Here is a 27,190-nt window from a genome sequence, read left to right as displayed (position 1 = left end):
GAAAAAGTACAAGAACTCAAATTGAAAAAAAGGAAAAAAAAAAAGACTTGTGTTGGATTGGCACTGAATATGCATATATACTAAAATTTTTAGTTTAGGTGGAGAATAAATAAAGATAAAGTAGAAAAAGGATTTATGCAATCAATAGTGTATTGAATCCATGTATAATAAGTCGAATAACGAACTTCGATTCCTTGTTTCTTACTTGGTATTAGAGTTCGAATGAAAACTGCAGGTAATGTTAGAATTTTCTATATTTGTAAGGATCCACCAAATAAGGTTTACGTAGAAAAAGATTCTATAAAAGCAATGATAAATAGATACGAAGATAGCAAGAAAATAAGTAGAGCAAGAAAAAAAATAAGGAAATAAAAAAACATAGTATAGAAAAGATATCCAAAATGATATAGAAATCACTATCCTATCCTTAGTTTTTATTTCCTTAATTTAATTGAATTTCATTTGATTAGAGCAAAGTTCCTTAAAAACCTCTGCCTTTTTTAAAATATCCTGAAAAGTTCCTGTAGGCTGAGCGCCTTTTTCAAGGAAATAGAGAATAGCGGGAACGTTTAAATAAGTTTGATTCTTGATAGGATCATAAAAACCCACTTTCCGAAGATCTCTTCCTTCTCTTCGGGATCGAACATCAATTGCAACGATTCGATAGACGGCTCATCGGGATAGATGTAGATGAAAAAGAAACCCCCCTAGAACCGTATAAGAAGCTTTCTCCTCGTACGGCTCGAGAAAAAATGATTAGAAGTTTTGTCTATGGATAAAATTATAATAAATAGGAAAGGAATCCATAAAAAAATTAGTCTATAATTTAACTCATAGTCATTTTTTTTAGCTTTCTTCCTGAAAAAAAAAATCATTTGTACTCATAACTCAAGTTCAAGAATTCTAAAATATCTTTAAAATATCTTAAAGATATTAATCTTTTTATTTTTTGAGTGGTCTTTAACCCTCCCTTTTTCGTCTCGTTTAAAATAGATTTGGATTCTGTATTTGGATCCGTGAGACAATTGAAGTGGCGTTTCCTTGTTCTGGGATCCTTTATCTTGGTTTTAAATCATTGGGTTTAGACATTACTTCAGTGCTTCTTAACCCTTTCAAAATGGTAGCAACATACCCCTTTTTGTGATTTTTTTCTATCAAAGAATCATACCGATGGTTTATTCGTGCACGATACACCGTGAATCGAAAAGTTTTAGCCGTTCCAACAAAAATTTTTGGATTTTCAAATTTGTTTAAAATTTGTTCGAATCGGATCCTTTCGAAGTCTATATCGAAGATATACTTACGAAGTTGTTCCAATTTTTGATTGGCATTAACCCTAGATCGTTGCCCCTGAGAAATTAATCAATACTTTCTACTCGAGCTCCATCGCAAACTATTTACATTACAATTACAACCCAATAAAAAAAGAAGGGTTCTAGTAGAATAGAAAAACGACGTCGAGCCAAGAGCACCTTCATTCCTATATAAAATGGTGGATGTAAGAATAAGAATCGACAACGGATCGTGTCCTTCAAGTCGCACGTTGCTTTCTACCACATCGTTTTAAACGAAGTTTTACCATAACATTCCTCTAATTTCGAACCGGTATGGAATTGATTCAATTATGGAATCATGAATAGTCATTAGTTCAGTCGGTACAGAGACATAGTTATTTCTCTTTTTTCTTAGCTACAGCTACATAGATAATCAATATTTTTATGAATAAATATTAGCAAGACCCCGGCTTTTTTGTATGAATGGAACATTTTGATATAAATCTCTATCTCAAAAAATGTCTAACAGAAATATCCAGAAATCTAAATAGAGAAATAACATAACTAACAGAAATCACACGAATAAAGAAATTCTAAATAAATAAATTCTATTTGACTCTGCCTCTTCAAGTGACTCAATAAGATAGACTTACTAATTCCAACTTCCCAAAACTTCCCAAAGATTCAATCCATAAAGAATCATTACAAATCTTTATACTTGAAAAAGTTTCTTACTTCTATATCATGATTTGAGCCAAGTTTAACAGTAAAGACTCCATTTGATTATCATAATAAAGATCATTTTTTCTTTTCGAATGGAATTCTCAATGATGTAAAGCAAATAATCTAAATAGATAGAACAATGAAAATAAATATAATTGTTAAATATTTAAATTTTCATTTTTTAAGTAAGTATGAAAACCCTTTTTCACAAAAATAGAAAGACTTTTTGTCACTGAAATAGGATAATAATACATACCTGATAACAATACATACCTATAGGCTAAGCACTTCCTCTTTTATATGTATTTTCATATTTGAACCTGAGGTTAAGTAATCTTTCTACATCTCATCTTATCTTTATCAAAAGGGTTTAGTTACTTTTGCTTGTCATTTGAACTCGATTTAGTTCAGTTTGTGAAAAATCAGATATGATTCCGAAAAGAATCATTCAAAATAAAAAAAAGAAAGAGGAATACTATTCTATCCAATATTAGACCGTGAAACAGAACCTTGTTGAACAAAAAAGAGGTATTCGGGTACAGGGGATATGCTCTGGGACGGAAGGATTCGAACCTCCGAATAGCGGGACCAAAACCCGTTGCCTTACCGCTTGGCTACGCCCCATTTCTATTTTTATTGGACACTAATACTAATAAAGAATAATATTGGTATTAAGTGTTCGTCAATTCAGTCCAACCATCTATAGAAAACCTTTCTTCTTTATAGAATTTATTATAGATATTATAGATTCGTTGCTAGGATTTTGATATGTGTATATCTAGAATTCAACTTAATTTATTGATCATTACATATAATTCAATTAAGATATTGTATGAAAGTATGATTTCTTCTAGCCTCCTTTGAGAATTGGAGGATTTTTGATTGAGTGGAAAAAGAAGGATTTTTTTGTCTACCTTACTTTCTTCATTTTTCCTTATATCAATAACTCAATCAAAATGCAATTATCTCGACGAAAAAAATGTCTGTTATGCTTAATATCTTTAGTTTGATCTGTCTTAATTCTGCCCTTTATCCGAGTAGTCTTTTCTTCGCCAAATTGCCCGAAGCCTATGCTTTTTTGAATCCAATCGTAGATGTTATGCCAGTAATACCCCTGTTCTTTTTTCTTTTAGCCTTTGTTTGGCAAGCTGCTGTAAGTTTTCGATAAGATCTTTAATAGTATCTTATAGAATTCATGTAGAATTCATGATTTATTCGAGAAAAATGATAACATTTGATAAGATCAAATAAGTCTGACAGTATGAACCTTCAATTCAAACATTGAAATGATCGAATAGCCGTGAGAAATCCGGCTCGCTCCATTTCCCGATTTTAATCCTTTTCCCTTTCCGGCAAAATACCTTACTAGCTTAGGGTCGCTTACAACATCTAATTGGGGGTATGAAAATGATTTCTGGTAATCAAAGACTCTTTTGAAAAATTTCAACTTCACAACTTCATTTGAATTTCTGAACATTCTTTTCTATTTTAGAATTCATTTCTTGGTGTCAAAATAAGATATGTGATATAAAAATGGAGGATCTATTATCTTTTCTTTTCTCTCGTTTTTCTTTTTCAAAAAATGATCTTGGAGGTTGTGTAATGCTTACTCTCAAACTTTTCGTTTACACAGTAGTAATATTCTTTGTTTCTCTCTTCATCTTTGGATTCCTATCCAATGATCCAGGACGTAATCCTGGACGTGAAGAATAAATTGTTTTTCTTGCTTTATTTTACAATTTTCTTCATATTTTTATTTTCTTTTAGCTATTCCACACACTTAACTAGAAAAAAAATAGAAAGTCATCAACGGAAAGAGAGGGATTCAAACCCTCGGTACGAATAACTCGTACAACGGATTAGCAATCCGCCGCTTTCGTCCACTCAGCCATCTCTCCCAATTGAAAAAGATAATTACTATGTTACATTACACATCAAGTAAAGATTAAATTAAGTATTTCTTTCACATTCTTTATCGTTATTATAGAATTAGCAATTCCATTTAGATGCTCGAAAGATCAAAATAGAAAGATAAAAAAAGAAGACCTTCTTGCTTTTATTTTATTCGAAGTGCCTTTTTGGCCTGGCCCGGTCAATACCCAGCCGGGCCTTTTTTTGTTACAAAAAATTCCCTTCATTTTTTTATTTATAGGCAACATACTCTAAATAGCCAATTTAGTACCCGTGTAACAATTTCCGTTCTGGGGTTTACATATACTTATCATTTTTGTTATAATGGAAATTGAGAAGGATTTTGATTCAAAAGAATAAATCAAGAAAAGGATAAATCAAGTATGTATCAATTTGTATTTTCTTATGTCGTTTGGCAAACCAAATTTTAGATTCAAATCCAAGAATCATTGACGAATTCTCAGTCAACTAATATCCCGTTTGTCATAAATTTTGGTTTTTTTGAGTGAAAATATACATTTGATTTTTCAACAGAAAAGTGAGGGGAAGGTTTTTGGCATTGTGTGTTTTGAGATACTATACAATCAATCGAAGGGACAATCAAAAGGGGAAAAGGGTTTTTTTCTAATTTTGATAAGTTTAGTTAGAAAAAGGATTCAAAAGGGGATGCAAGTACAATAAACTAAAATTGAGTAATCCAACAAAAAAGGTAAAAATTTCTCCTATTGTGTATCGTTTTGGCGGCATGGCCGAGTGGTAAGGCGGGGGACTGCAAATCCTTTTTCCTCAGTTCAAATCCGGGTGCCGCCTCATCAGCAAACGAATCGGAATCTCTTATTCTGTCCTGCTGATATAACTCAACCTAATTTTACCCAGCCAGAACAGAATAAGGGGACTGTTAATACTTGGTTGATTCTAAACATCCGTTCTGGGGATTTTGTAAAAGATTGGAAATCGGAAATCTTTGAATCCAAAATGAAAAGAAAGATTTGATTTTAATGTTTGATTTTAATGGTCGAAGCAAGACTTCCCGATTCCTTTCTACTACTAATGTAATGTCTACTTATTGGGTCTTGATTGGAGATAATTTAACTACTGGTTGGGGGAAGTTCTTTCTATTTCTATACTGTGTAATCTACATATATAGGCTCGCGAGAATCTCTGAGTGTTCAGGCATTCAATCACTATTAGATTGAGATGGATAATTTATAGAAAAAAACATGAAAAAAATGATTCTTTTTTTTTAACCTCTCGTCAAAAGTATAATATACTATCTCCCAACTCCTTCAGAGAGACAATCGGGAAAGGGTACGGATTAGATCAAATAGGAAAAAGTTTGTAATAGATAGCAATTGATTTATTTTTACTTTGAAGGGCAAGAAAAAAAGGAATGTGCCCTCTTATTTTATTACTAGATGTTCCGTTAGTAACATTCCTTTGTAGTTTTGATTTTTTATTTTACTTGTGTTTAGTCTTTCCCGATTATAAATCATATAGAAATTTTTGAAATGGATTTTTTGATTGGTTCATCAATAGTGTTCGCCCGGAATCCCTTTTTGACTCTGGACCATTTATTCTACTATTATTAGTGAGCAATAATGGAATAATTCTATCATAGAGATAAGGGACATAATTCACATGGATATAGTAAGTCTCGCTTGGGCTGCTTTAATGGTAGTCTTTACATTTTCCCTTTCACTCGTAGTATGGGGAATAAGTGGACTTTAGAAGCACTCCTAATTTAGTTGAGGAATGAAATGGTATCAATTGTTTTATAGATCGTTCTGCAACGCATTTTTGATTTGAATTGAAATCATTTTCAAATCAAAATATCTTCGTTTCCAAATTCCATTGGATTATAGTGGATCAATGTATTCTATAACAGTAAAACAAAACAATTATTTCAGATTCATCGGAATAAATAGATGTATCAAAGAAATAGAATTGGGTCCTACGTAAATTCCATATATGGATTAATAACTACATATATTGAAGATAGAAGCTAATATAGTATACCAACTTTATTAGAAACAATTTTATACACTACTATAACACTAATAGAGAGTATGATAAGTAAGAAATCAATTTCTTACTTACCATACTCTCGGATCTCATAGAATACCGCCGATTATAGCCCGTTGATTTCATTTAAGGCGCAAAACAAAAATAGAATACTTTTCATTTGATTTCTTCAACTATTGATAAGAATTCAGAAGTCAAGTTTCATTTAAAGTAATTAATCATTTTGACTGGCTGTTTTTACGTAAATTATAAGTAGAAAAGCAGTAGGAATTAAAATGAACAGTGCAGTAGCAATAAATGCAAGAATATTTACTTCCATAATCTCATCGTTTTTTTTTTCAAAATAACTCGGGATTTAATCCCATAGAGATTTATATCTTTCACCTGTCAATTCAATGAATGCATTACCTATCGATGATCTTGAATCAGATCAATATCATGAATAACAATATCTGAGCTATTAAATTAATTCGTCGTCGAGAATTGAATAGTATAACATACGAACATCTTTTATCCATGCTGAATCCAAAATGGGATTCCCGGACCAATCAAAAACCCCTTTACTTTATTTATCCTTCTTTTCTTTATTTTCTATAACCTACCTTCCTTAGGTCTTCCTTATAGAACCATCAAACGAACTCTAACCACCCGCCCCAACTACAAAAACCCAACAAACAATACAAGCGAAGTGGAAAAAGAGAGGAATTAGGTTCTAAATTTTAATGATCTAAATTTCTTTGGAAGACAAATAAGTATGAGAAAGATGAGTCGCGGGAGAAAAGATGGAATATTCTATCAACTTCACTATTTTAGTTATTTTTTAGTTTAGGGTTTGTTCTTTCTTCGACAGAATCCTGAAAAAAAGAAGGGAAACCCCTTCGGAATTCAATTATGCTCTCTGTCCCTTCTCCCTTCTTTCACAGAAAATCGAGAGGAGAAATTGATGTACTTATTGGATCCGTCGGGACTGACGGGGCTCGAACCCGCAACGTCCGCCTTGACAGGGCGGTGCTCTTGCCTATTGAACTACAATCCCAGGGAAATAAGAAGAGATCTAGCAGAAATTTTGGATTCTTTTTTATTCTCTCGTATCAGGTATTTTTTCGTATCAGGTATTTTTTAAGAACAAGAGGGTTCTACCATCTGATAGTAGATTGACAAATTGTTGGGCCGAGCTGGATTTGAACCAGCGTAGACATATTGTCAACGAATTTACAGTCCGTCCCCATTAACCACTCGGGCATCGACCCAACGCCTAATTCATTTTAGACGTTCCATAATCAACTTCCTTTCGTCTCCCAGGCAGATTTGACAAATACATATCACTTTATATAAAATACAAAGTCCCACTGAGTAGACTATTAGAAGGACTTGACAAAGATGGATCACTTGATAGAAAATCCCACTCCTATAGTCTTGAGTATTGGTATACCCCTAGAGGGACTTGAACCCTCGTTTTCTCCGTGAAAGAGAGAGGTCGTAACCACCGGACCATAGGGGCCTTTGGCCACCTTACCTTAATATAACTCAGACCTTTTGGAGATGTGAATCAAACCGAAAAACTCGTTAACTATTCTGGAGGTTAATGGTAATCAAATCAAACTTTACCATTCAATTACAACCTTGAAACTTGATTTCATTGGTCTTTCTCGTCTTTATATCTCTCATTCACAAAGGGTTCTACGTTGGATCCAAGATCCTTTACTATCCAGTGGATTCAAGGTGCTTTACCAAAATAGTATTTGACCACTTAAATTATATTGCGCCCTAAGTCATACTGTCAATTGACGACAGGACAGGAGGGCAATAAAAGAATAGAGAAGACGGAAATATAGATTAGGTATATCCGCGCGTGTTAATGTTAAGTTAATAAATACAACATTCATACTGGTATTCAATATTATATTCAAGTAAATTAGAATTTCAATACCGTTATACATTATATTATACATTATAATATAAGAAACTGAATCAGTTTTGATATTTGATATTCTAAAAAAATCCCAAAGCAGAATATGTTCCAAGCTGATCTCTGCAAAAACCAATCACAAAAACATGGTTTTCACTCATTTACATATTGCTAAACTGTTTAACATAATAATGTTTATTGTTGTAATGACCTATGCATATGTAAGAGATGAAAGTTGATGCTAACTTTTATTAGTCTACAAAATATTTACTTATCATATAAATAATGTCAGTCAGATGCCACTATAACTTTTTACTGTATATGTATACACACAAAAGTCCTTTTATCCCTGATTCTCAATATAAACAAATCTTGTAATATGCTACATACACTTGCAATTTTCTACAATATAAAGTTGTTACATACTAACATTAGAATTTTATGTAGATATTCTTTAGAAATCCTTTGGCATAGATGTGAAAAATATGACTGCTAATCTTGACATATCAGACAAAAGATCATTTACTCAAATTAAGGCTGATGTGTTCACTCATTTTACTCAAAGATTTGTTAGCATGAGACTCCTCGTGCATCTTCTCTAAGTTTGAAATTCGGTGTTACTCTATGAAAACTGTCTAGGTTCCTTAGAATCTACTAACGTAGGTTCCTTAATATCTCCTAAAGCATGTCCTTAGAATGCCAAAGAATGTTATTGTATTTTTGGTTGCTCAGCTTCTGCCACAGGACATTGGAATATCGGTCTTGGTACAACAGATATCTCAAAAGATCAATGGCCAATGGGACCTTGTTGATAAGGGCCAGGGGCAGAGCATTCACTAAAGATGGACCTAGAAACATAGTTAACTTTTCTAATGCTGATTACCATCACACACGGTCAATATATCTTTCATGTGATGTTCGTTTACAATATGGTAATCAACATGCAAACACTTAAACCAACCTAACAGAATTCATTTACAGCAAGTTGAAGATGAATGACATCTATGCTTCTTCAACTTGCAGAATACAGATTACTGCTACTAACATGTATTATGCATTATTGTAGTACTAATCCTCTGTAATCCAACTAATGTCTGTTAAGTAAAGTTTTGTAACTTGTTTCCAATTCCTCTGTCCATCTCTTAACAAATAGAAACCTAAATAACACAAACACAGCATCAAATTCACAAGTTTCTCTTCCTCTTCCCAGTTTCACATTCAGAACAATACACTAAACTTCAATAATGTAAAAAAGACTGCAATACTATATCTGATAACCAGTAATAACAATATATAGTTAACAAACTAGAAACCCTAGACAAGCATATAGCATACCCCTAGGTTAAGTTATCTTACACAGTCTCCTAAATCTAGGAAGGGTACAAAGACACAATGGATCACAAAATATAACACAATACCGAGCAAAATATAGCACAATGCTGAGTGATATACTAATATAACACAATGTCAAGAAAAAAGACACAATGACGAAAATAAACAAAAGACACAATGATATGAACAAAAATTCTAAAATCCACAAGCTAGAAATCGGAAAAGGAAAACCTAAAATCTAATATCGTAGAGTTCAACGAGACAGTTCTAAACTTCCAATGCCGCTAGTTTGACTTTAATCGGAGTCCTTTTAATACCCTTCCTACAACTTCCTAGATTAAGAAGACTATGTATTTGAACCCAAACCCTCGGTTAATAACAAATAAATCCTGATAATAAACCCTAACTATTAATTAACAAACCATAAATCTGTATGTAATTCATAACAATAACAATTCAGGTTAAAAAATTGGATCCATGAATAGCAACATACTTGAGGACGCAGAGATCGGAAATGGATCGAGGCAGCTTAAGTTTCCCATACTCAGCAGCTGGCATTGTGTAATAAATACAAAACAGTCCGGTGGCAAAAAGAGAAAAGACACCAAAAGCCACCGCGAATTCGGATCTAGTAAGCGGAAACCTCATCCGCTCGAATTCAACGCCAACGGGCTTCTTACTAGTAGGCGATTCCTCTTCCGCCATCTCCAAATCCCTCACCGATCGTTCGTGAATCCTCATCACACAAAATTGATAAAATAAACAGAGCCAATTAAAGTCGTTCAATGTTCATTGTGAGATGATGAAGATGATGGATTAGTTGGTGCCATCAATAGGATTGGATAGGGTGTTGTGCTGTGTTATGTTACATTGATTGATTTGATGAACCCTAGATTCTGGAAATGAGTGGTGAATTGGAATTGGAATTGGAATTGGATAAGGAATGAGTCAACAACTACCTGAACCCTAGGAAGGATAGGATTGTGGATTGTAATGAAGCAGTCGTCAATGGAAGGAAGCCTACTACTCAAAATGTTCAAATCTACGATACGACCCAATATTATTATTATTAATATAATATTTTTCTCCGGATCTGAGATTTTGTACGCTGCTGCAATCGTATATTTTCATGTGTCACGTGTATGTACGTTGTTACAAAAGCACCCACAGTGCTTGTATTGCGGCTGTGATTTGTGTGATGTGGAGCGTGGGAAGACAACGGGTGGAGGGAGTGTAGTTATACGTGGAAACTAGAAGTTCAGGCCCGTCTTAACGTTTATAAAGGCGTGAAGCGAATTAATAAGTTTTGACGGAGTTATAATTGTTTTTGTTTTTTAAACTTTTTAGAATGACCCGATTCAAAATTTTGAATTATATTTGACATTATAAAAAATCTAACCACAAATAATCTAAGATTCTAACTATCAGGCGTCATTAGCTTGTGTCTCTCTAACTATCGGGTGCCATTAGCTTGTGTCCTTATTTTTTATTTATTTTTTGTACCATGTTACAATGATGAATCACTAATGATCTGGGTCTCACACTAAACTTGTGGTTTATCAACAAGTTTTTAATAAAAAAAACTCATTTTAAAAGATATAGTACATATCATATAAAATTGTAAGCCTGGAAATAATGGAGGCTCAAAACCACTATCTTATTTGGTTGGCCCATGGGCCGGACTTGTAAAAGTCCTTGGCTGCAAACTTACAAACGGACGTTATATCTTCACACCCATCTCACATCAATATATATATATATATACATATTATATATATAGTCTTAATATTTTTTAATGAATTTTGTGAAGGTTCTAGGTCGGTTGGCGGGCAGTCCTAGATCGGTTGCCAACTTTCGACGCTTTGACAAAAAGGAATATCCAGGTTCGATCGCTTCTTTGCCCAATTTGTGGCGAAACAGAAAAGTCAGTTGAACATGTGTTTGTGTCGTGCGGACTTGCACAGTGTATGTGGAGTTTGGTGTCGCAATGGTGTAAAATACCAGCCTTCTTCCTTTTTATCTTTCGAGATATTTTAGAACTTCATAAGTTTTTGAAGTTCCAAAAGGAAAAGGCAAGAGTTTTCCATGCGATGTGTTTGATTGCGACTTGGATTTTGTGGAAAAGGAGGAATGCGTTAGTTTACAAGGGAAGCCCAATTCATCTTGTAAGTTTGATGGAAGAGATAAAGGTGTTAGGATTTATTTGGATAAAAAATATGGGGAAAAGAAAGAGGTCTTACTTGGGAGGATTGGTGTCGGTTTATTGTATAACGGGTTGCGATTTCATTACTTGTGTCTTTCTTGTTCTTTTGGCGGCGTGCTTTCTGTATTTAGGTGTTTGTGGTTGTAACGGTGTTTCTAGTGTCTTGCTAGTTTGATTAATAAAATTTTTTGTTAGTCGTTAAAAAAAATATGTTTAAAAATTGAGAAACTAAAAGTTGAAGGACCAAAATGCAACCAGGCTCCATATACCCATAGGCGATAGATAAGATAGATAACAGTTGCAGCAAACGGATAGTGCGAGCAAAGCTTCAAGTTCAACAATGGCGATGAGCTTATCGTGCGCCTCATCCTCCATCACCTCCATATTCACTCACAACAAATCTGCTCTTACAACAACATCACCAATCACCTTCAATTTTACCTCTCATTCACCTGCGATTTCAACTTCGTTCCTCCGGTTCAGACCGTTATCATCCACAATTGTTCCTAAACTTTTGTTAACTGAAGCTCCAGAATCAGAAGCCGTAGCCGAAGCCGAAGCCGAACCCGAAGCTGAAGCTGAAGCCGTTGAGTTTGAGCAGGTGCAACCTGCCGAACAAACCCTAGCCACAACTGAATCCAAAGGAGAAGAAGTATTCGCCGTTGTTATGGTGAGCTGAGTTTCACCAATTTCGGTTTAATTATCCTTAATTGTTGTTATATTCTATGTGCATTTTATGTAAGTTTGATTGTGTATGTTATTGTAAATTAATTAATTTGGAATAATGAAAACCAGTAATACATATAGGTATGTACTCTGTAGGTATAGAATGGGAATAATTACGAAGCTACATAATCAAATCATGTATCCTAGTTATTGTAGGTATTTACTATCCTAATTAGGTAATATATTCTCTCTAATAATTGGCACTGATAATCCTGGTTTAAAAAAGCGTGTGATGATGTGTCATTCACAATGCAAGAGCGAATGTATGTGAGGCGTTTGTTACTAAAAACTACTAAAAGATTATATATAGATAATGTGTGAACTTTATACTTCATAATGTTTGAACTTGCTAACTTTTAAACACCAGTTACTTGAAGCTTTGGGATCAACTATCTAATTTGTTCAAATATTGGTCAACTGCATAAGATTGCAGCTTTGCATCAGACCACATCATGTGATGCGCGCATCATGGAATTGCATTGCGCGGTGCAATTTTGTTCCGCATTGTGTAATGCGTGCATTATAAACCAAGCTGGCAATTGGATCGATTTTGATAGAAAGTTTTCTTATTATCATGCAATTATCTAATTTTGATGATTCAATATTGATTGATCATTTGATTGATTGTTGTTTTGTTTTTTATTACTGTTCAGGTTGGTGGCAGACAGTATATTGTTTTTCCTGGGCGATATCTGTATACTCAGAGGCTCAAGGGGGCCAATGTTAATGATAAAGTAAGCAATTAAGCTTGTGTTTGTATGATTTGTTTGTCCTTATTTGCAGTTTTTTAGTGTGGTTTTAATTATTGGCTTGTAATTAAAAGATTGAATGTTATTATGTGCTTGACAAATTAGAGCTCCTCGGATGTGTATTCAATTGTTATTTAATTTAAAATCAAGGTAACCAGCATATGATTTGTTTATCTTTTTATGTAATTTATCACACTAAAATTGACCAACATTTGACTTTATGTCTTCTTGCCTTTTAACTTTTGACACATGTTTGGTATATGTAGATTATTCTGAACAAGGTGTTACTAGTTGGCACAAAAACCAGCACATATATTGGGAAGCCAGTGGTGCCTAATGCAGCTGTACATGCAGTAGTGGAAGAACAGGTACTTACATTTTTTTATGTTGCATTTCTCCCTATAACGGGCCAAATGGGTTAAAGAAATAAACTTGGACGGTTCAAACATGTCGCAAGTCTCTCAAGGTGTACTTTTAGCTTTTATGATGTCCTAAATTGCTTTATTGAAAGATCAAGTTAATTTTGTAATTAATATTTGGAAGTTCATGAAGTCACAAAATAGTGCTTTTGATCGACCTGTTTTAAATCATACCAGAATAACCAGTTTGGGCCTTTACCCGACCCGCCCATTATGTAACCTTTAAGAGTTATGGGCCTGATTCTGATTACTGCTTTTTATCTTGCACTGTGTAGGGGCTGGACCCCAAGGTGGTGGTCTTCAAGTACAAGAAGAAGAAGAATTACAGAAGGAATATTGGTCACAGACAGGTACTCTATGTTTGTATTTGAATTTTTGGGTATAAATAGCTCCTTTAAAATTCAGATTCATATGATTTATCTAAAATCTCGATGATTCAGTGTTATTTTTACAAATAAGAACATAATTTGTAAATCCATCCTAATGAAAATCAAAAAAGAAAATTAATGTTTCGACCCCATAACTCAAAATGAAAATGCTACTCTTTCTGCATAATGGAAGTGAAGTCTAATTTGTATTTTATTGTTTATGCTCTAAACCATGTAGCCAAACACTCGAATTCGGATCTTGGGTATCACAGGTTATCAAGATTATCCTGCTTCTACTCTCCCTTGATATGTTGTATACTTTCTATGAAGTTTCGTTTAGGAACTTGTGTTCTTTTGCGGTTTGTTTTACAAATCTTTTGTACTTGAGAAATACTTCAATTATTATTAGTCTAGCCTGTAATTTCCCCCCCTAAATGAAGATTTCCAGCATGATCAGGGTGTTTATATACATGCCGAATATTGCAGACTGTTTCTCGTTTTATGGTTCCTTTATACTCAAAAGCAGTAACAATGAATTATTCTATTCACATAGTAGTTACACCTTATATATACATTGCTTGCATGTTCAAGCCGACAACCTATGAATTGCAACGACCAAAAGCACCCAGCAGGCAGCAACAGCACATGACCCAGGCGAGTCAGATTAAAGCCTAGAAGATGAATACCAAATGCATATAGCGGATCACAAAAATGGGTAAAATCATAAAAAAAAAGTGCAAGAAATCTGGACCGTTGGTTGTAGATTTGACCTAATGGTTGAGTTTCCCGACAAATAATGTGACTTTTCCGACCAAAAGTGTTTTTCCAACGACCTACAACTAATGGTGTTGGTATTCTATTAGTCGCTCACCGTTGAAAACAAATATGATAAGAGGTGGGATCATTACCGGTAACGACCAAAATGTGATAGTTACGATTAATATAAAATGTGAAAAGCTACAAACGTATGCAAACATTTAAAAAGCTGACGTCTAAACACACTTCGACATTAAACTAACTCCTTTATTCATCGGATTGTGGAAAAATCGAGATAAAATCAATGATAAAGATAACTTCGTGTTAAACTTCTTCTCCTTTTTATACCCCCACCTCTATATTCTACCTTCTCTCTGCAACTCATCAAATCTTGTCGGAATCCAGCCCGAAGCTTGCCGAAAGCTCGCGCCTGAACACCTTGATGGTGGCTAGGCGATTTAGCTGCGTTTAGCCTCGCTGAGTGCCTTTTGCACTTTTGATAACTATGCGTCATGCATTCTTATATCTTCTTGGGATTTTGTAACAAACATTTTGCAACTTCGTTGCATGTTTAATCCTATACATGTCAACTATTCATCTAAACTGGTGGATCGCTTCCTTGAGTAGCGAAAATCAACAAAAAAACTACATCAGAAATAATGACAATTCATTCGTGATTACCATGTGGCATGAATTAGACATTTCTCTCCACATCGTGTAAGTGTCTCGTTATTTGAATTTGGAAGAACATGCTTATGTTTTGAGTAATCATAATTAAAACAAAACGTTTAATTTAACGAAATAAATCATCTTATATCATACGACACATGCCACATGGGTATATGACATCATCCAAGGGTTTGAACTTTTAATAAGTAAAGTAAAATTATAAATATTATTATCAGTTTTATTTTATCTATCACCAATTCTTCTCAGTGACTCTAGATTGTTCCTCTGATAATCAGTAATAGTAATAATTAGCACCACAGGTACTAATCATAAACCTACAGTAATCAATCAATCAATCTTCCAACAAACATGGAGAAATCACCGTCTCGAGAAGGCTCGCCGGAGCTTCAACGCGTCGGCGAACTCGAAATCGTCAAAACTAAACCTCCGGTAGGTTTCCTCTGCGGATCCATTCCCGTTACTGATAAACCGTTCACTGCCTTTGGTTCTGCTCTTCTTCCCTCAGCTTCAACGTAAGAATTATTATTATTATTATTATTATTGTTATTATTATTATTATTAACTTATAGTAAATATATTTATAACTTCTAGCCCTAATTTTCGAGCATAATTGTTGTCAATTGTTTTTAGGGAAGGAGCGCCGAGGTATCGAGTGATTCCGACTGAGACAAATTTAAAAACGCTGCCGTTTCGGCCGAATATACCGGAGAGAGTTCTGCCTATGGTTGCTGCTCATACCAGGACCGGTGGAGGTAGGGTTTATATAATGTTATTGGTTTATATGTGGTTAAACCTTTAGAGGATACTGGAAACTTTGTTTTAGGGATATTAGGTTTGTTTATATGTAGTAGCTAATTGGATCCATTAGTAGTTGTATTCGGTATTATGTTTAACATATTGTTGGACTCCTCGTGGTAGACTCACCTAGGGAAATGAATGCATCATCATCATCATCATCATCGTACTCAGTATATCCCACCAATAGCAATGCCATGGTAGGGTCTGAGGAGGGTAAGATGTAGACAGCCTTACCTCTATCCCATAGGGATAGAGAGGCTGCTTCCGGTGAGACCCCCGGCTCGATAGGTAAATGAATGCATATGTTTTAGGAATATTAGGTATATTTATATAGAGTTTCTTAAAATTCAAGAGGTTATTTGTTAGGCCGGCTGTTAGTTGAATCATAGGAGAGGGGATGGGTGCAGGGCAACCGGCTCTAAGACCAGCCTGTTCATGATTTCTTGTTTACTAATTTACAAAATTCATTGTTATGTACTTGTAATGATCATCAGTTAATAAGGAATATCTAGTTTCCACCTCTGGATGTAGGTCAGTTTAGATCAAACTACGTTAACATCTCATGTTTGTTTATTTGTTTTTCGTGTGTGTCCTTTTCGAACAGTTTTCATATCGGCTAATTGAGTTTGGGATGATATGCTTGAAAATTTGTAACGGGACCTTTCTTGGGTTGGTGAAAAGAGTATTCAGAATTGGAATGAGATCATTATGGTAACAACATTATACTTGACATTTTCAGTGACCAACATTGTCCTAAATAAATAAAATTGGTAGGGGAACCTTTCTTTGTTTTATGAAAGGAAAAGAGAGTATGCAAATTGTGGGAGATGATGAAAACCTTGTGGGAATTGCAGATATAATCCTTTCATAGATTATAGAAGTAAAGATAAGTGAATACCGGTGGAGAGAAAATAAGTTAATACTTAGTAGGAACTCACTGGATGACAACTTACATGAGAATAACTGAATAACAATACTTCAGTTTAACAAACCTTGCACAAGTGAGAGTGATGACACAATTAGGGCAAGACTCCCATTTTTACAAGTTCAAAGATGATTGGATTTCGTTAATGAATTCAAAACCTTTTGTTTCATGAATTGAACTTATAGAAGTTGTGTCATTAGTTGTATGATTTGGCAGCATAGTGATAGTTCTTCCATTTGAATGTTCATCGGGGAAGGGTTAATGTGGCCATATTTTGAATTAGGCTTATCAAAATGCATGTGATCAATGATATCTACGAAGATCTGAATTAGTATTATATAAGGATGCAGAGAAGCAATGCGTGCATGTTAAGCTTCATAAATTATTGGCATATAAGGGCATAAGGCTTTGTTTGTGCTTCTATGCATATGGTTGCTTAAAATAGCCACTATTTCAACTACTGTTTTACCTTGAGAGATCCGAAAATGTATTGGATTGTTTGTTTTGGCTGAATAATTGCTTTTATTTAACGTTTCTGGTTGCTAATAGAACCATCTGTCGATTGGGCTTAGTATTTTGGCTTCTGATCTTCTTTTGAAAACCCGATCACTCTTATTACCAGTGGTCATGGTTAAACGTATGTTATCCGGGTTGTAGTATACTGATAAACTAAGCTTCATTTGTATGCTTAAGAATCCAAACAAACCGTGCGTTCCAGTCAATTGGGCCAACCTAGGCTACATTTGTGAACTTTTCACAGACTGTACTGTTTTTTATAGATGGTCAGACAATGATAAACAATATTTTATGAATGTTTATTTTGGTAGATTTACCTTATGGAAATGGGGCAATTGCATCAAACCTTAGAAAGAAAGGAGAAGCCCTTGCTGTATCTGGTTTAACAGAGCATGAAGATGAAATCGATGTTATTGCTCCAACCGACATTCTAAAACAAATATTCAAGATTCCATATTCCAGGGCTCGCCTCTCGATTGCAGTACATCGTATTGGACAGTCTCTCATACTAAATACAGGGTATATGCCATCTGCATATATTTGACTTGGTTTTGACTTTTTGCTTCTATATCTCTGCCAAATAGAGGTGTCAGTTTCAATTTACATACTTATGAATGTAAAATTTGAGCATCTTTAACGGGTAAAATTAAGAAGTTAAAAAGGGAAATGCGTACGCCTGTAAACAAACTGAGCACGAATAGGGGTTTTTTGTTCGTTTGTTAACAAAATGAATGTGTTCCTGTTTGTTTATGTTCGTTTATGGTTCACGAACGTAAATGTACGAAAACATAACTGAGAGAAAATTAATCAAAACTAAACGTGAACATCTATTTTTTGAGCCTAAAAATATACTAAAACTAGACTAAATTGCAATGAGTGATATTTTAATTTTATAAAACTAAAAAAAAATTTAATCGACCTAAAAATTTTAAATTTCAAATAAATATATACACGAACATAAACAACGTAAACGGACGAACTTTATTGAATATAAATGAACAAAAGTTTACGACCGAGGCATGTGTTCTTGTATGTTTGTTTAAATAAATAAATGAACAAACAAGTTTGTTCGTGTGTGTTAATATAAATAAATAAATAAACTTCTTGTCGAACGGTTCACGAACAGTTAGTCGAACGCCCTGTTTGTTTACAGGCCTAGCAAACATCCCAAGGTATATAATTAATGCAGTTCTACACCATTTTATCCAAAGGTTATATTATCATCGAACTGATAAATATTTGCAATATTTCTCGGCATGCTGCTTGTTTATAAAATTAAAACTTTTATGTACACTGCAGGCCTGATGTGGAAGAGGGTGAAAAACTGGTTAGACGACATAAACAGCAGTCACAATGTGCAGATAAATCCTTATTTTGGAATTTTGCTATGCATTCTGTTAGAATGGAGGCGTGTGATCTTCCTTCGGGTCAAACCTCCAAGTCAAAAGAGCGGGTCAACACTTCTTTTCTGACCGGAAATAATGAGATTAATGAAGGGGAAAGATTTAAATACCCACAATCAAAAGCGAAACATGATAGTATCTTTTTGGGAGTGAAGAATAACCAAAGTAACAAAGACCGTGATGCTGTTAAAAAGGTCTCAAAAGTCAAAGAGACACCTAGACCCTCAATGCAAGAGTCGGATATGTACAGAAGAATGAACCGAGATGGATTCTTAAGGGTTTTGTTTTGGAAATTTAATAATTTGCACATGTTTTTGGGGAGTGATTTGCTCATATTCAGTAATGACAAACATGTCGCAGTGAGTTTGCACCTGTGGGATGTTTCAAGACAGGTTAGTTTACAACTTTGCATGACTTCATGCTTATTCTCTTACAGGTGGAAGTCCTGACCCATTTCCTTATGAACGAGCTGAATTGGATGTTTTTTTTGTTTATCTCAAATGGGTCAATAGAACTGGATTAAAAGTTTAACTAGAAGGGAACATAGTCAAATTGATTGAAGGCGATTTTTAATGTTTAGTATACATCTTTCCAAATTGATATATTCAAAGGATTTTGATTTTTTGTAATAGTTGTTAATTATATTTATTACCAGTTTATTTTTAGGGTTTAGTTGTCTTTAGTCATGGTAGGGTCTGTCCACGAGCCGAACCAGGTTGTGCTCAAGCAAGAGTTCGAACGTAAACGAGTCTGCTCAGCTCGGCTTGTCTATTTTACTTTGACGAGCTGAAAAGTGTCAGCTCGTGGCTATTTTTACACATATTGATATATAGAAGAAAATAAAAATAAATTTTTAACACACACAATACAAAATTTATATAAACTAGAGCCATACTGAAAAGTGTCAGCTCGGCTTGTCTATTGATATTGTATGTATTATTTTTTTAAATATTGAGAGCCATATTATACGTATAACTTTTGTTATTTTTTAATGTTTATATGTTAATTTGGGGTTTAATTTAAACTAGCCACACGTTTACAAATGAGCTTTTTTTTAGCGATTTGCGAGCTTTTTGAACAACCCTAAGCCATGGACTCATTGTAGAATCGTCTAGGGTTTCTAGTTTCTTTCCTATATATTGAGGTTCTTCTATTCAATCGGTATTGAATGAAGAAGATTGATCGACGGCCGACAATCTTAATAATCTGTTTTAAATTAACACAGTATTCAGTTAATTTAATTCCAGTTTTTTATTACAATAACAAAGAGCACACATTAATAATCTGCAATTGTTTTTTAGAAAAGAACAAAAGGTGTTACTTTGTCTACACAACCCAGTGTGAGCTATGTTGACGGGTCATTTACTTAAAAATGACCAAGCGCGTTACACTACCCGCCACACACCCACTTGCCTCTGTTTATTCAGTTTCTTTTTGCTTACCTGCTTACTTTATTCTATTCATTGTCTGCCAGGTTGGCCCGTTAACTTGGCTTGATGCATGGTTGGATAATGTTATGGCAAGTGTACCCGAACTAGCCATCTGTTACCATGAAAACGGTGTTGTTCAGGGATACGAGCTGCTGAAAACAGATGATATATTTGTATCTAAAGGTGTATCAGAAGATGGCACACCTGCTTTTCATCCTCATATTGTCAGGCAAAACGGGCATTCTGTTCTGCGGTTTCTTCAAGAAAATTGCAAGCAAGACCCTGGAGCTTATTGGGTACTTTGTTTTTCTAGGTTTTTTTGTTGTGGTTGTTTTGTTTAGTGATGTACTGATTGTTTTTTGGGTGTGTACAGCTTTATAAAAATGCGGGCGAGGATAATATTCAGCTGTTTGATCTTTCTGTTATTCCAAAGAGTCATGCCACTAACAGCTGCGATGATGAGACTACTTTTATACCTTCTTTGATTGATAGAGGGAGAAGTGATTCTTTGCTTTCGCTTGGAACCCTACTCTATCGTGTTGCTCACAGGCTTTCACTTTCAGTGGTGGGGTTTATATTCCTCTCTCTCTCTCACACACACACATGGACATAGTAGTTAGAGGTGTTCGAACGGGTAGGTCTGGCGTGTTGGGTAAGGGGTCGACACGAGCTCAGGTTGGATTGGGGTGTAAACCTTTTCTTGTACTTTCTCAACTATAAAAGCCACTCTCAAGTTTCACTATTTTTTTCATGTTCACTTGAATGGAACAATTATGAAACTTAATTGTTTATTGTTTTTTTAATGATTTTTTGTTCTTCACATTATCTCCTACTTTAGGTAAAACTAGAAATTAATCACTAAATAGTTACCAAGTTTCGTATTTGTTCCATTTAGGTAACTTAATAAAATTTTCTTACATTTATGAACTTTTTTTACAACAGTTGAACATTATTGAAACATGAGTGGTTTTTGTGGTTAGAAAAAAATGTGAGTGACTTCAGTGGAACACTGAAGAATCCTGGTTACTATTAGGTGAAATATTCTTTTTGATTCATATGAGTAAAATGATTCAGGAAGTTGTGTGCATTATATATACGCTTTGGGCGACTTACGAGCCATTTGAGATAAAACATAAGTCATAACCAAAATCATTGAGTTTATTTACAGAAAGGGTTAAACTCTTAATACATGTTTTATTCTGCAGTCTCATCACAACAGGGCAAGGTGTGCAAGGTTGTTAAAGAAATGTCTTGATTTCCTTGATCAGCCAGATCAACTGGTATTTATTTCTTTAATCTTTTGAGGTGGTTAAAGGTATAATTAGTGGCTAATTATATATTAATGCATTATGTATGGCCAATAGGTTGTACGCGCATTTGCTCACGAACAATTTGCAAGGCTACTTCTAGATTATGATGAAGATCTAGATTTCACATCCGAAGTGCTCCCTCTCGGCTCTGAAAATATTATGGTCGATGCTGAAGACGAGTCAGACGAATGCTTAAACGGGATCTCTAGTTTAACAATCCATGAAAGTTTCAGCCCTAACGATGACAATACAGATACACCCGCTCGCGAATCCAGAAAACTTTTGGTGTCAAATGAAGCTGAGTCAGTGGATGTTATAGTGCAGCCAACGTGTAACTCGATAGTGGAAGCTAATGCTGACCTCATCTCTTCCAAATTAGCTGCAATACACCACGTGTCCCAAGCTATCAAGTCTCTAAGGTGGAGACGACAGCTACAAGGCTCTGAAAGCTGTCTCGGTGAGTCTGACAATCATGCAACCGGGTTGCCAATCGAGCTCTCGGTTTGTGCGTGTGGTGATACTGATTGCATTGAAGTTTGTGACATTAGAAAGTGGCTTCCAACTTCAAAATTAGATGACAAGCTATGGAAACTCGTGTTATTACTTGGAGAATCTTACCTAGCCCTTGGAGAAGCCTACATAGTTGACGGTCAGTCACACCAAGCGTTAAAAGTCGTTCGTTTAGCATGTTTAGTATATGGATCCATGCCACAGCATCTAGAAGATTCTAGATTCATCTCTTCAATGAGCCGTTCAAGTTGGTCGTCGTTTCAAATAGATATCAACGATACAAAATCGATACTTTCTCATTATCTATTTTGGGCTAAAGCATGGACCCTAGTCGGAGACGTGTATGTGGAATTCCATTTAGAGAATCCGAACGCGAAACCACCTACTCGTGAGTTAAAGATGTCACGTCAGGTTGAGAAAGAGCTTCAAAGGCTCAAGAAGAAACTCGGGAAAGTCAACCCGAGCTGCTCTTCTTGCTCATTGGTCAACTGCAGCTGCCAGAGCGACCGCGTCAGTAGTGGAAGTAGTGCGAGTAGTAGCACTACCCGAAACGCACGTTTTACTCGCGGCAAAAAGGCGACTGAAAAACCCGTTTCAAAAACATCTCAAAATATTATAGATGAAAACAAAGAGGCAAATTCTTGTAAAGAAAGTGAATCTGATTCAAACGGTGGGATTTTCCGATACATTGACGGTTACGAGCATACCCACACCGATCATAACCTAGCGAGTGCTCTAATTTGTTACAAAGAAGCCATAAAATGTTTAGATGATAATAATCTAACTACTTCTTCTGAGTTACAGTCTCTTGTTAAGAAGAAAGGATGGGTGTGCAATGAGTTGGGCCGAAGGAGACTTGAAAGGAAAGAAATTAGCAAAGCCGAAGAAGCGTTTTCCGAAGCTATAATTTCATTCAAAAAGGTTTCCGATCATAATAATATTATCTTAATAAACTTAAATTTAGGCCATGGAAGACGGTCAGCAGCCGAGGAGATTGTCTCGCAAATGGAACCGTATAGAAACCATCCGGTTTTCAAAACCACGTTTAACCAAAAGCTCGATGCTGCAAAGTCTAAATATTGTGAGGCACTTAAGTTTTATAGAGCTGCGAAAAAGCAAGTGGATGCCGGTGATGTAATAAGTGATCTTAGCAATGACGTGCATACACAATTTGCTCATACGTATTTGAGGCTCGGTATGCTTCTCACTAGAGAGAATACAACTGCTAAAGTATATAAATCTAAAGTTGAATTTGGGAAATGTGAGATCTCAGCAAGTGATGCGATTAGTGAGGCATTGTGTATGTATGAATTGCTAGGGGATTTGAGGAAACAAGAGGCTGCATATGCTTACTTTCAGCTTGCTTGTTACCAGAGGGATTGTGGTGTGAGGTTATTGGAGATAAAGAAAAGTGATTCGAAAGGTGAAAATAATATGTTCATAGATATAAAGAAAAGTAATCTGAAAGGTGAAAATAATATATTTCAAAAGGTTAAACAGTTTTCATCAATGGCTGAAAGGAATTGGCTCAAGTCTCTGCAGTTTTATGGGCCTAAAACACATTCTACTATGTATTTGACCATTTTGATCGAGAGGGCGGATTTGTCTTGTCGATTGTCGAAGTCATCTGATGCGTATGCGGTATGTACACACTTCTGTTTGAAATATTATTATTATTATTATTATTATTATTATTATTATTTTGTGGTTCAATGGAAATCCTTTCATTAAGGTGGCAAGATTAGCGGGTCGGGTGATTTGGGTAAGAGTCAGAATTATATACTATGTGTCAAAACAACATAACATTGTCTGTTATTAATAAATAGTTAATGAGTTAGTTATGTTTACTAGGCAATATCTTTACAATAGTAAGTAATAATGACAAATGTTTGTTTAAACAATATAGGAGATTGTGTGCAATACCGTTGAGGCTGTGATTTTTCATGGTTGAGAGAGTTGGAGACTGATAAAAAAAAGAAGAGAAAAGGATATAATTTTTTTTAATATCATAATATATAATATGAACTTTTTTTAATTTCTGATATACTTTGTTCTTTATGTAGGATGATAAATAAAAGTAGGAAAATAATGGAAATACTTTTTCATTATTTAATTATTTGTTTTTTCTAAATTTCCTTTGTTGTAGTGTTGTACTTGGATCTTGTTTGGTTGTACATAAAAAAATTATCATTCTTTTATTTATTTATTTATTTATTAATATTATTATTATTATTATTATTATTATTATTATTCTGTTTTTGGGTGCTTAAGTATTAACAATTAGAGAATGTTATCTAGAATTGGAAAAAAGGTAGTAAAATATACTCTGTGTTACCGTGTTAGACCAGTTGCAAACCGACACGTTCATATATAAATGAGTTTAAAGTGCCAATAGTAGCTTATTGGAATGCTTTTGATGAGTTTCATGTGGCTCAATCATTCACTTCTGAGTTCTGATAGTTATTTTGTTAATTGCAGATGCTTGAATCTGCTCTGAATAGTTTGCTTGAAGGACGCCACGTGCCAGCAGATAAAATTACATTACAGAAAGACGATAGCACGGTGTACGAACGGTTTTGGAGCCGGCTGCAAACAGCATTAAAGAGTATGCTATCGGTTGCTCTTCCTGCAGCCACAAACAAATCTGTTACTCCTTCTCAGCAGACTGCAGATGTGAAGAAACTTAAAGAAATGTACATGTTATCTTTGAAGGCTACAGATTTCAGTCAGGTGCATGCCATCTATAAGTTGTGGGTATCATAGGATAACTCATTCTGTGTTACATATGTCACTTTGATTACTTTTATGCTGTTATCTAGATTTTAAATATTAACTAGATTTGCGCAAAGTTTCTAACTACTTATGAACGGTTAGTCACGATTACAATATATGTGTTATCTTGATGATGATCTATCTAGTTTTTTCTTTATATTATCAGGTACTTTAGGACATTGTGAATGAGCCGAGCCGAGCTCAACTTGGCTCGTTTGACTTAGGAGAGCTCGAGCTCGGCCCGTGAGTAGTTTTTCAAGTTCGAGCTCAACTAGTGTTTGGCTCCTTTATTATTAAGTTTATATACATTTTCAGTATTTGTATATGTATTTTAAATATAGTATTTATATTTGACATGATATATAAATATTTGTTTTCTTTAATCATTATTTTACATACAGCATGATTGATTGATTGATTGATTGAAAATTATCATATAAAAATTGTAAAAAAACAGTAAGTTTGTTTAGGTTTGCTAGCCGGCTTAAGCTCGATAAATGAAGCTCAGGCTCGTTCATCAAACACGCTTATTTTAAGGCTTGCGCTTGTTTAAGTTCAGCTCGATTCGAGTTTTTTGCGTGATGATCTTAGATAGTTCACGAGTGTCATGCGCTAAAAAATATTTTGCTGATTTACCAGGTGTTTGGCCACTTGGCATATTTCTTTAAAAGTGTTAGAAGCTCACTTGTGTCTTGTGTATAGATTTGATGGTATTTATTATTTTAACTTAGAAATTGTTGATCAGGTGTTAGTCAACTTAGTAAAAAAATAAAAAGGAGATGTAAAGCTGATTGTGAGTTGGTTAGGTTCGGCGTTTTCATTTAGGTTGGACATGGTTAGTATATTCAGCTTGTGAATTGTTAGTTTATGTAAAAGCCGACCATGGTCGAGTAGGTCGCCTTAAGAAGTTTATACCATGAAGTGATTTAAAAGGTGGATCTTATCTAGTTTTCTTTTAAAAAATTAATTGTGTGAATAATTTCGGGTTTAGAGATACCCTGCATATATTGATGACCCTTTATGATTTTGTTTTTAAATTATAAAAGTTAGGTTATGTTGGTTTATGTAACTTAAAGAATAAGTTTGTTTTCTTTTTCAGTAATCATGAAGCATCTTTAACATAACTTATTTATCATTATTGAATGTATTTTGAGTGTTTAAAGGCGTGCCTGCTTGATGACTTGATGTTGACTTGAAACATGAAACTTGATTTGCTTGTTTTGGTCTAGATTTTAGATACATGATATTATTATGTTGAGAACTATCAGAATTACATAAACACATATGCACACAACGTTTCAATAGAAAAAACATAAATTGAAATACAAAATGGTTTATTCCCGTTCCCCAGTTGATTTTATCTTCTCTTTCAAAGGATTTTTGTATTTAAAACCAATAATATATACACATATACATGTGATTTAGTCAAAAGATTACCAAAAGAACATACATATTATAGGTTGATTTTACACAACTGAAATCTTTGTTCATTTCAGTTAATTCATTTATTCAATACTAAAAATGGTTGTTAATTCATTTAGATAGTATATTAGTTATATTTATTAATTTTATATTTTGTGCATATATGGTTTCATATTTCATATATGATGAATAGTGGATTTTGAAAGTGGTTACTTGACTAATCTTCAACACCGCAAACTAAGTGATGTTTTTCATAGTGCACGTTTATTATATAACGCCTTCCAACTTAACTAAACGATTATAAATTAGGATAGTGGATAGTAGACCTAACAATTTTTAACTTAGCCATATAATTCAAAATAAGTTTTGTCCCATTTATACATTTAAACCAAATTCACATAAAATATAACGCTTCTTCACAATTTTATTTTTGTAAGTTGCCTGTATAGTGTTTTGCTAGTCGGTTAAGTTGTCCGTATAGTGTTTTGCTAGTTGGTTAGTTTAATAAGATTACCGATGTTCAAAAAGAAAAATATTAAAAAGGATGATTTAACTTACTGTACAAATTTATATACTTATAAAATTGGGAGATGCTGGCTTTTAAAGTTGTGCACCATGCTTTAATTGTTGTAACATTTTGCAAGCTTTTCTTTTTTTACTTTTTGCCCATATACTTTTCATAGTTTACAAATATATCACAAATAATTTTTTAGTTTTAGCCGTCAACATTTTTTCACTTTCAACTTTGGTCTCCTATATTTCTCATCTTTTACAAGCTTTTTTTGTTAATGTTTACGTCAAAATTTAGCGATTAACCCGATGTAACGCATGTGTGTGGTTTAATGTGTTTATGTATTTTCCCCGATTAACGGCCCGTCGCAACGCGTAGTTGTTAATTGACTTTTTTTATTTTTATTGTTATAATTTACGTTTCAGTCTAATTTTTTTTGTTAACACGACGCAACGAGCGTGTGTGGTTTAACGTTTTTACGTCTAATTTTTGTTCAGTTTCTTAATGGTTA

General features: G+C 34.2%; 2 protein-coding genes and 3 non-coding genes across 5 annotated transcripts; 3 read left to right on the top strand and 2 right to left on the bottom strand.

Annotated features, from left to right (window-relative positions):
- Positions 1-3,807: 3,807 nt before the first annotated feature.
- On the bottom strand, positions 3,808-3,895 carry TRNAS-GCU (transfer RNA serine (anticodon GCU)). The gene has a single exon. It is a non-coding gene; the product is annotated as a tRNA-Ser (tRNA).
- Positions 3,896-4,647: 752 nt separating this feature from the next.
- On the top strand, positions 4,648-4,718 carry TRNAC-GCA (transfer RNA cysteine (anticodon GCA)). The gene has a single exon. It is a non-coding gene; the product is annotated as a tRNA-Cys (tRNA).
- Positions 4,719-7,096: 2,378 nt separating this feature from the next.
- Positions 7,097-7,180, bottom strand: TRNAY-GUA (transfer RNA tyrosine (anticodon GUA)). The gene has a single exon. It is a non-coding gene; the product is annotated as a tRNA-Tyr (tRNA).
- Positions 7,181-11,664: 4,484 nt separating this feature from the next.
- On the top strand, positions 11,665-14,175 carry LOC143552949 (large ribosomal subunit protein bL21c-like). The gene is made up of 5 exons (XM_077043046.1): positions 11,665-12,044; positions 12,754-12,834; positions 13,116-13,217; positions 13,544-13,618; positions 13,875-14,175. The coding sequence occupies exons 1-5, from the start codon at positions 11,715-11,717 to the stop codon at positions 13,941-13,943; spliced, it is 657 nt and encodes a 218-aa protein (XP_076899161.1). The 5' UTR covers positions 11,665-11,714; the 3' UTR covers positions 13,944-14,175.
- Positions 14,176-15,340: 1,165 nt separating this feature from the next.
- Positions 15,341-24,902, top strand: LOC143554375 (uncharacterized). Its single transcript, XM_077044145.1, has 9 exons — positions 15,341-15,594; positions 15,713-15,834; positions 17,633-17,840; positions 18,621-19,116; positions 20,199-20,450; positions 20,528-20,719; positions 21,360-21,434; positions 21,519-23,615; positions 24,453-24,902. Exons 1-9 carry the CDS (start codon positions 15,431-15,433, stop codon positions 24,735-24,737), a joined length of 3,891 nt encoding a protein of 1,296 aa, XP_076900260.1. The 5' UTR covers positions 15,341-15,430; the 3' UTR covers positions 24,738-24,902.
- The last annotated feature ends 2,288 nt before the right edge of the window (positions 24,903-27,190 follow it).

The sequence above is a fragment of the Bidens hawaiensis genome, unplaced genomic scaffold (genome assembly GCF_021521415.1).
Source record: "Bidens hawaiensis isolate Kalapana, Puna unplaced genomic scaffold, B.hawaiensis_p1.1 tig00001032_1, whole genome shotgun sequence".
Classification (NCBI taxonomy): domain Eukaryota; kingdom Viridiplantae; phylum Streptophyta; class Magnoliopsida; order Asterales; family Asteraceae; genus Bidens; species Bidens hawaiensis.
This window is presented reverse-complemented; position numbering and strand designations above follow the sequence as displayed.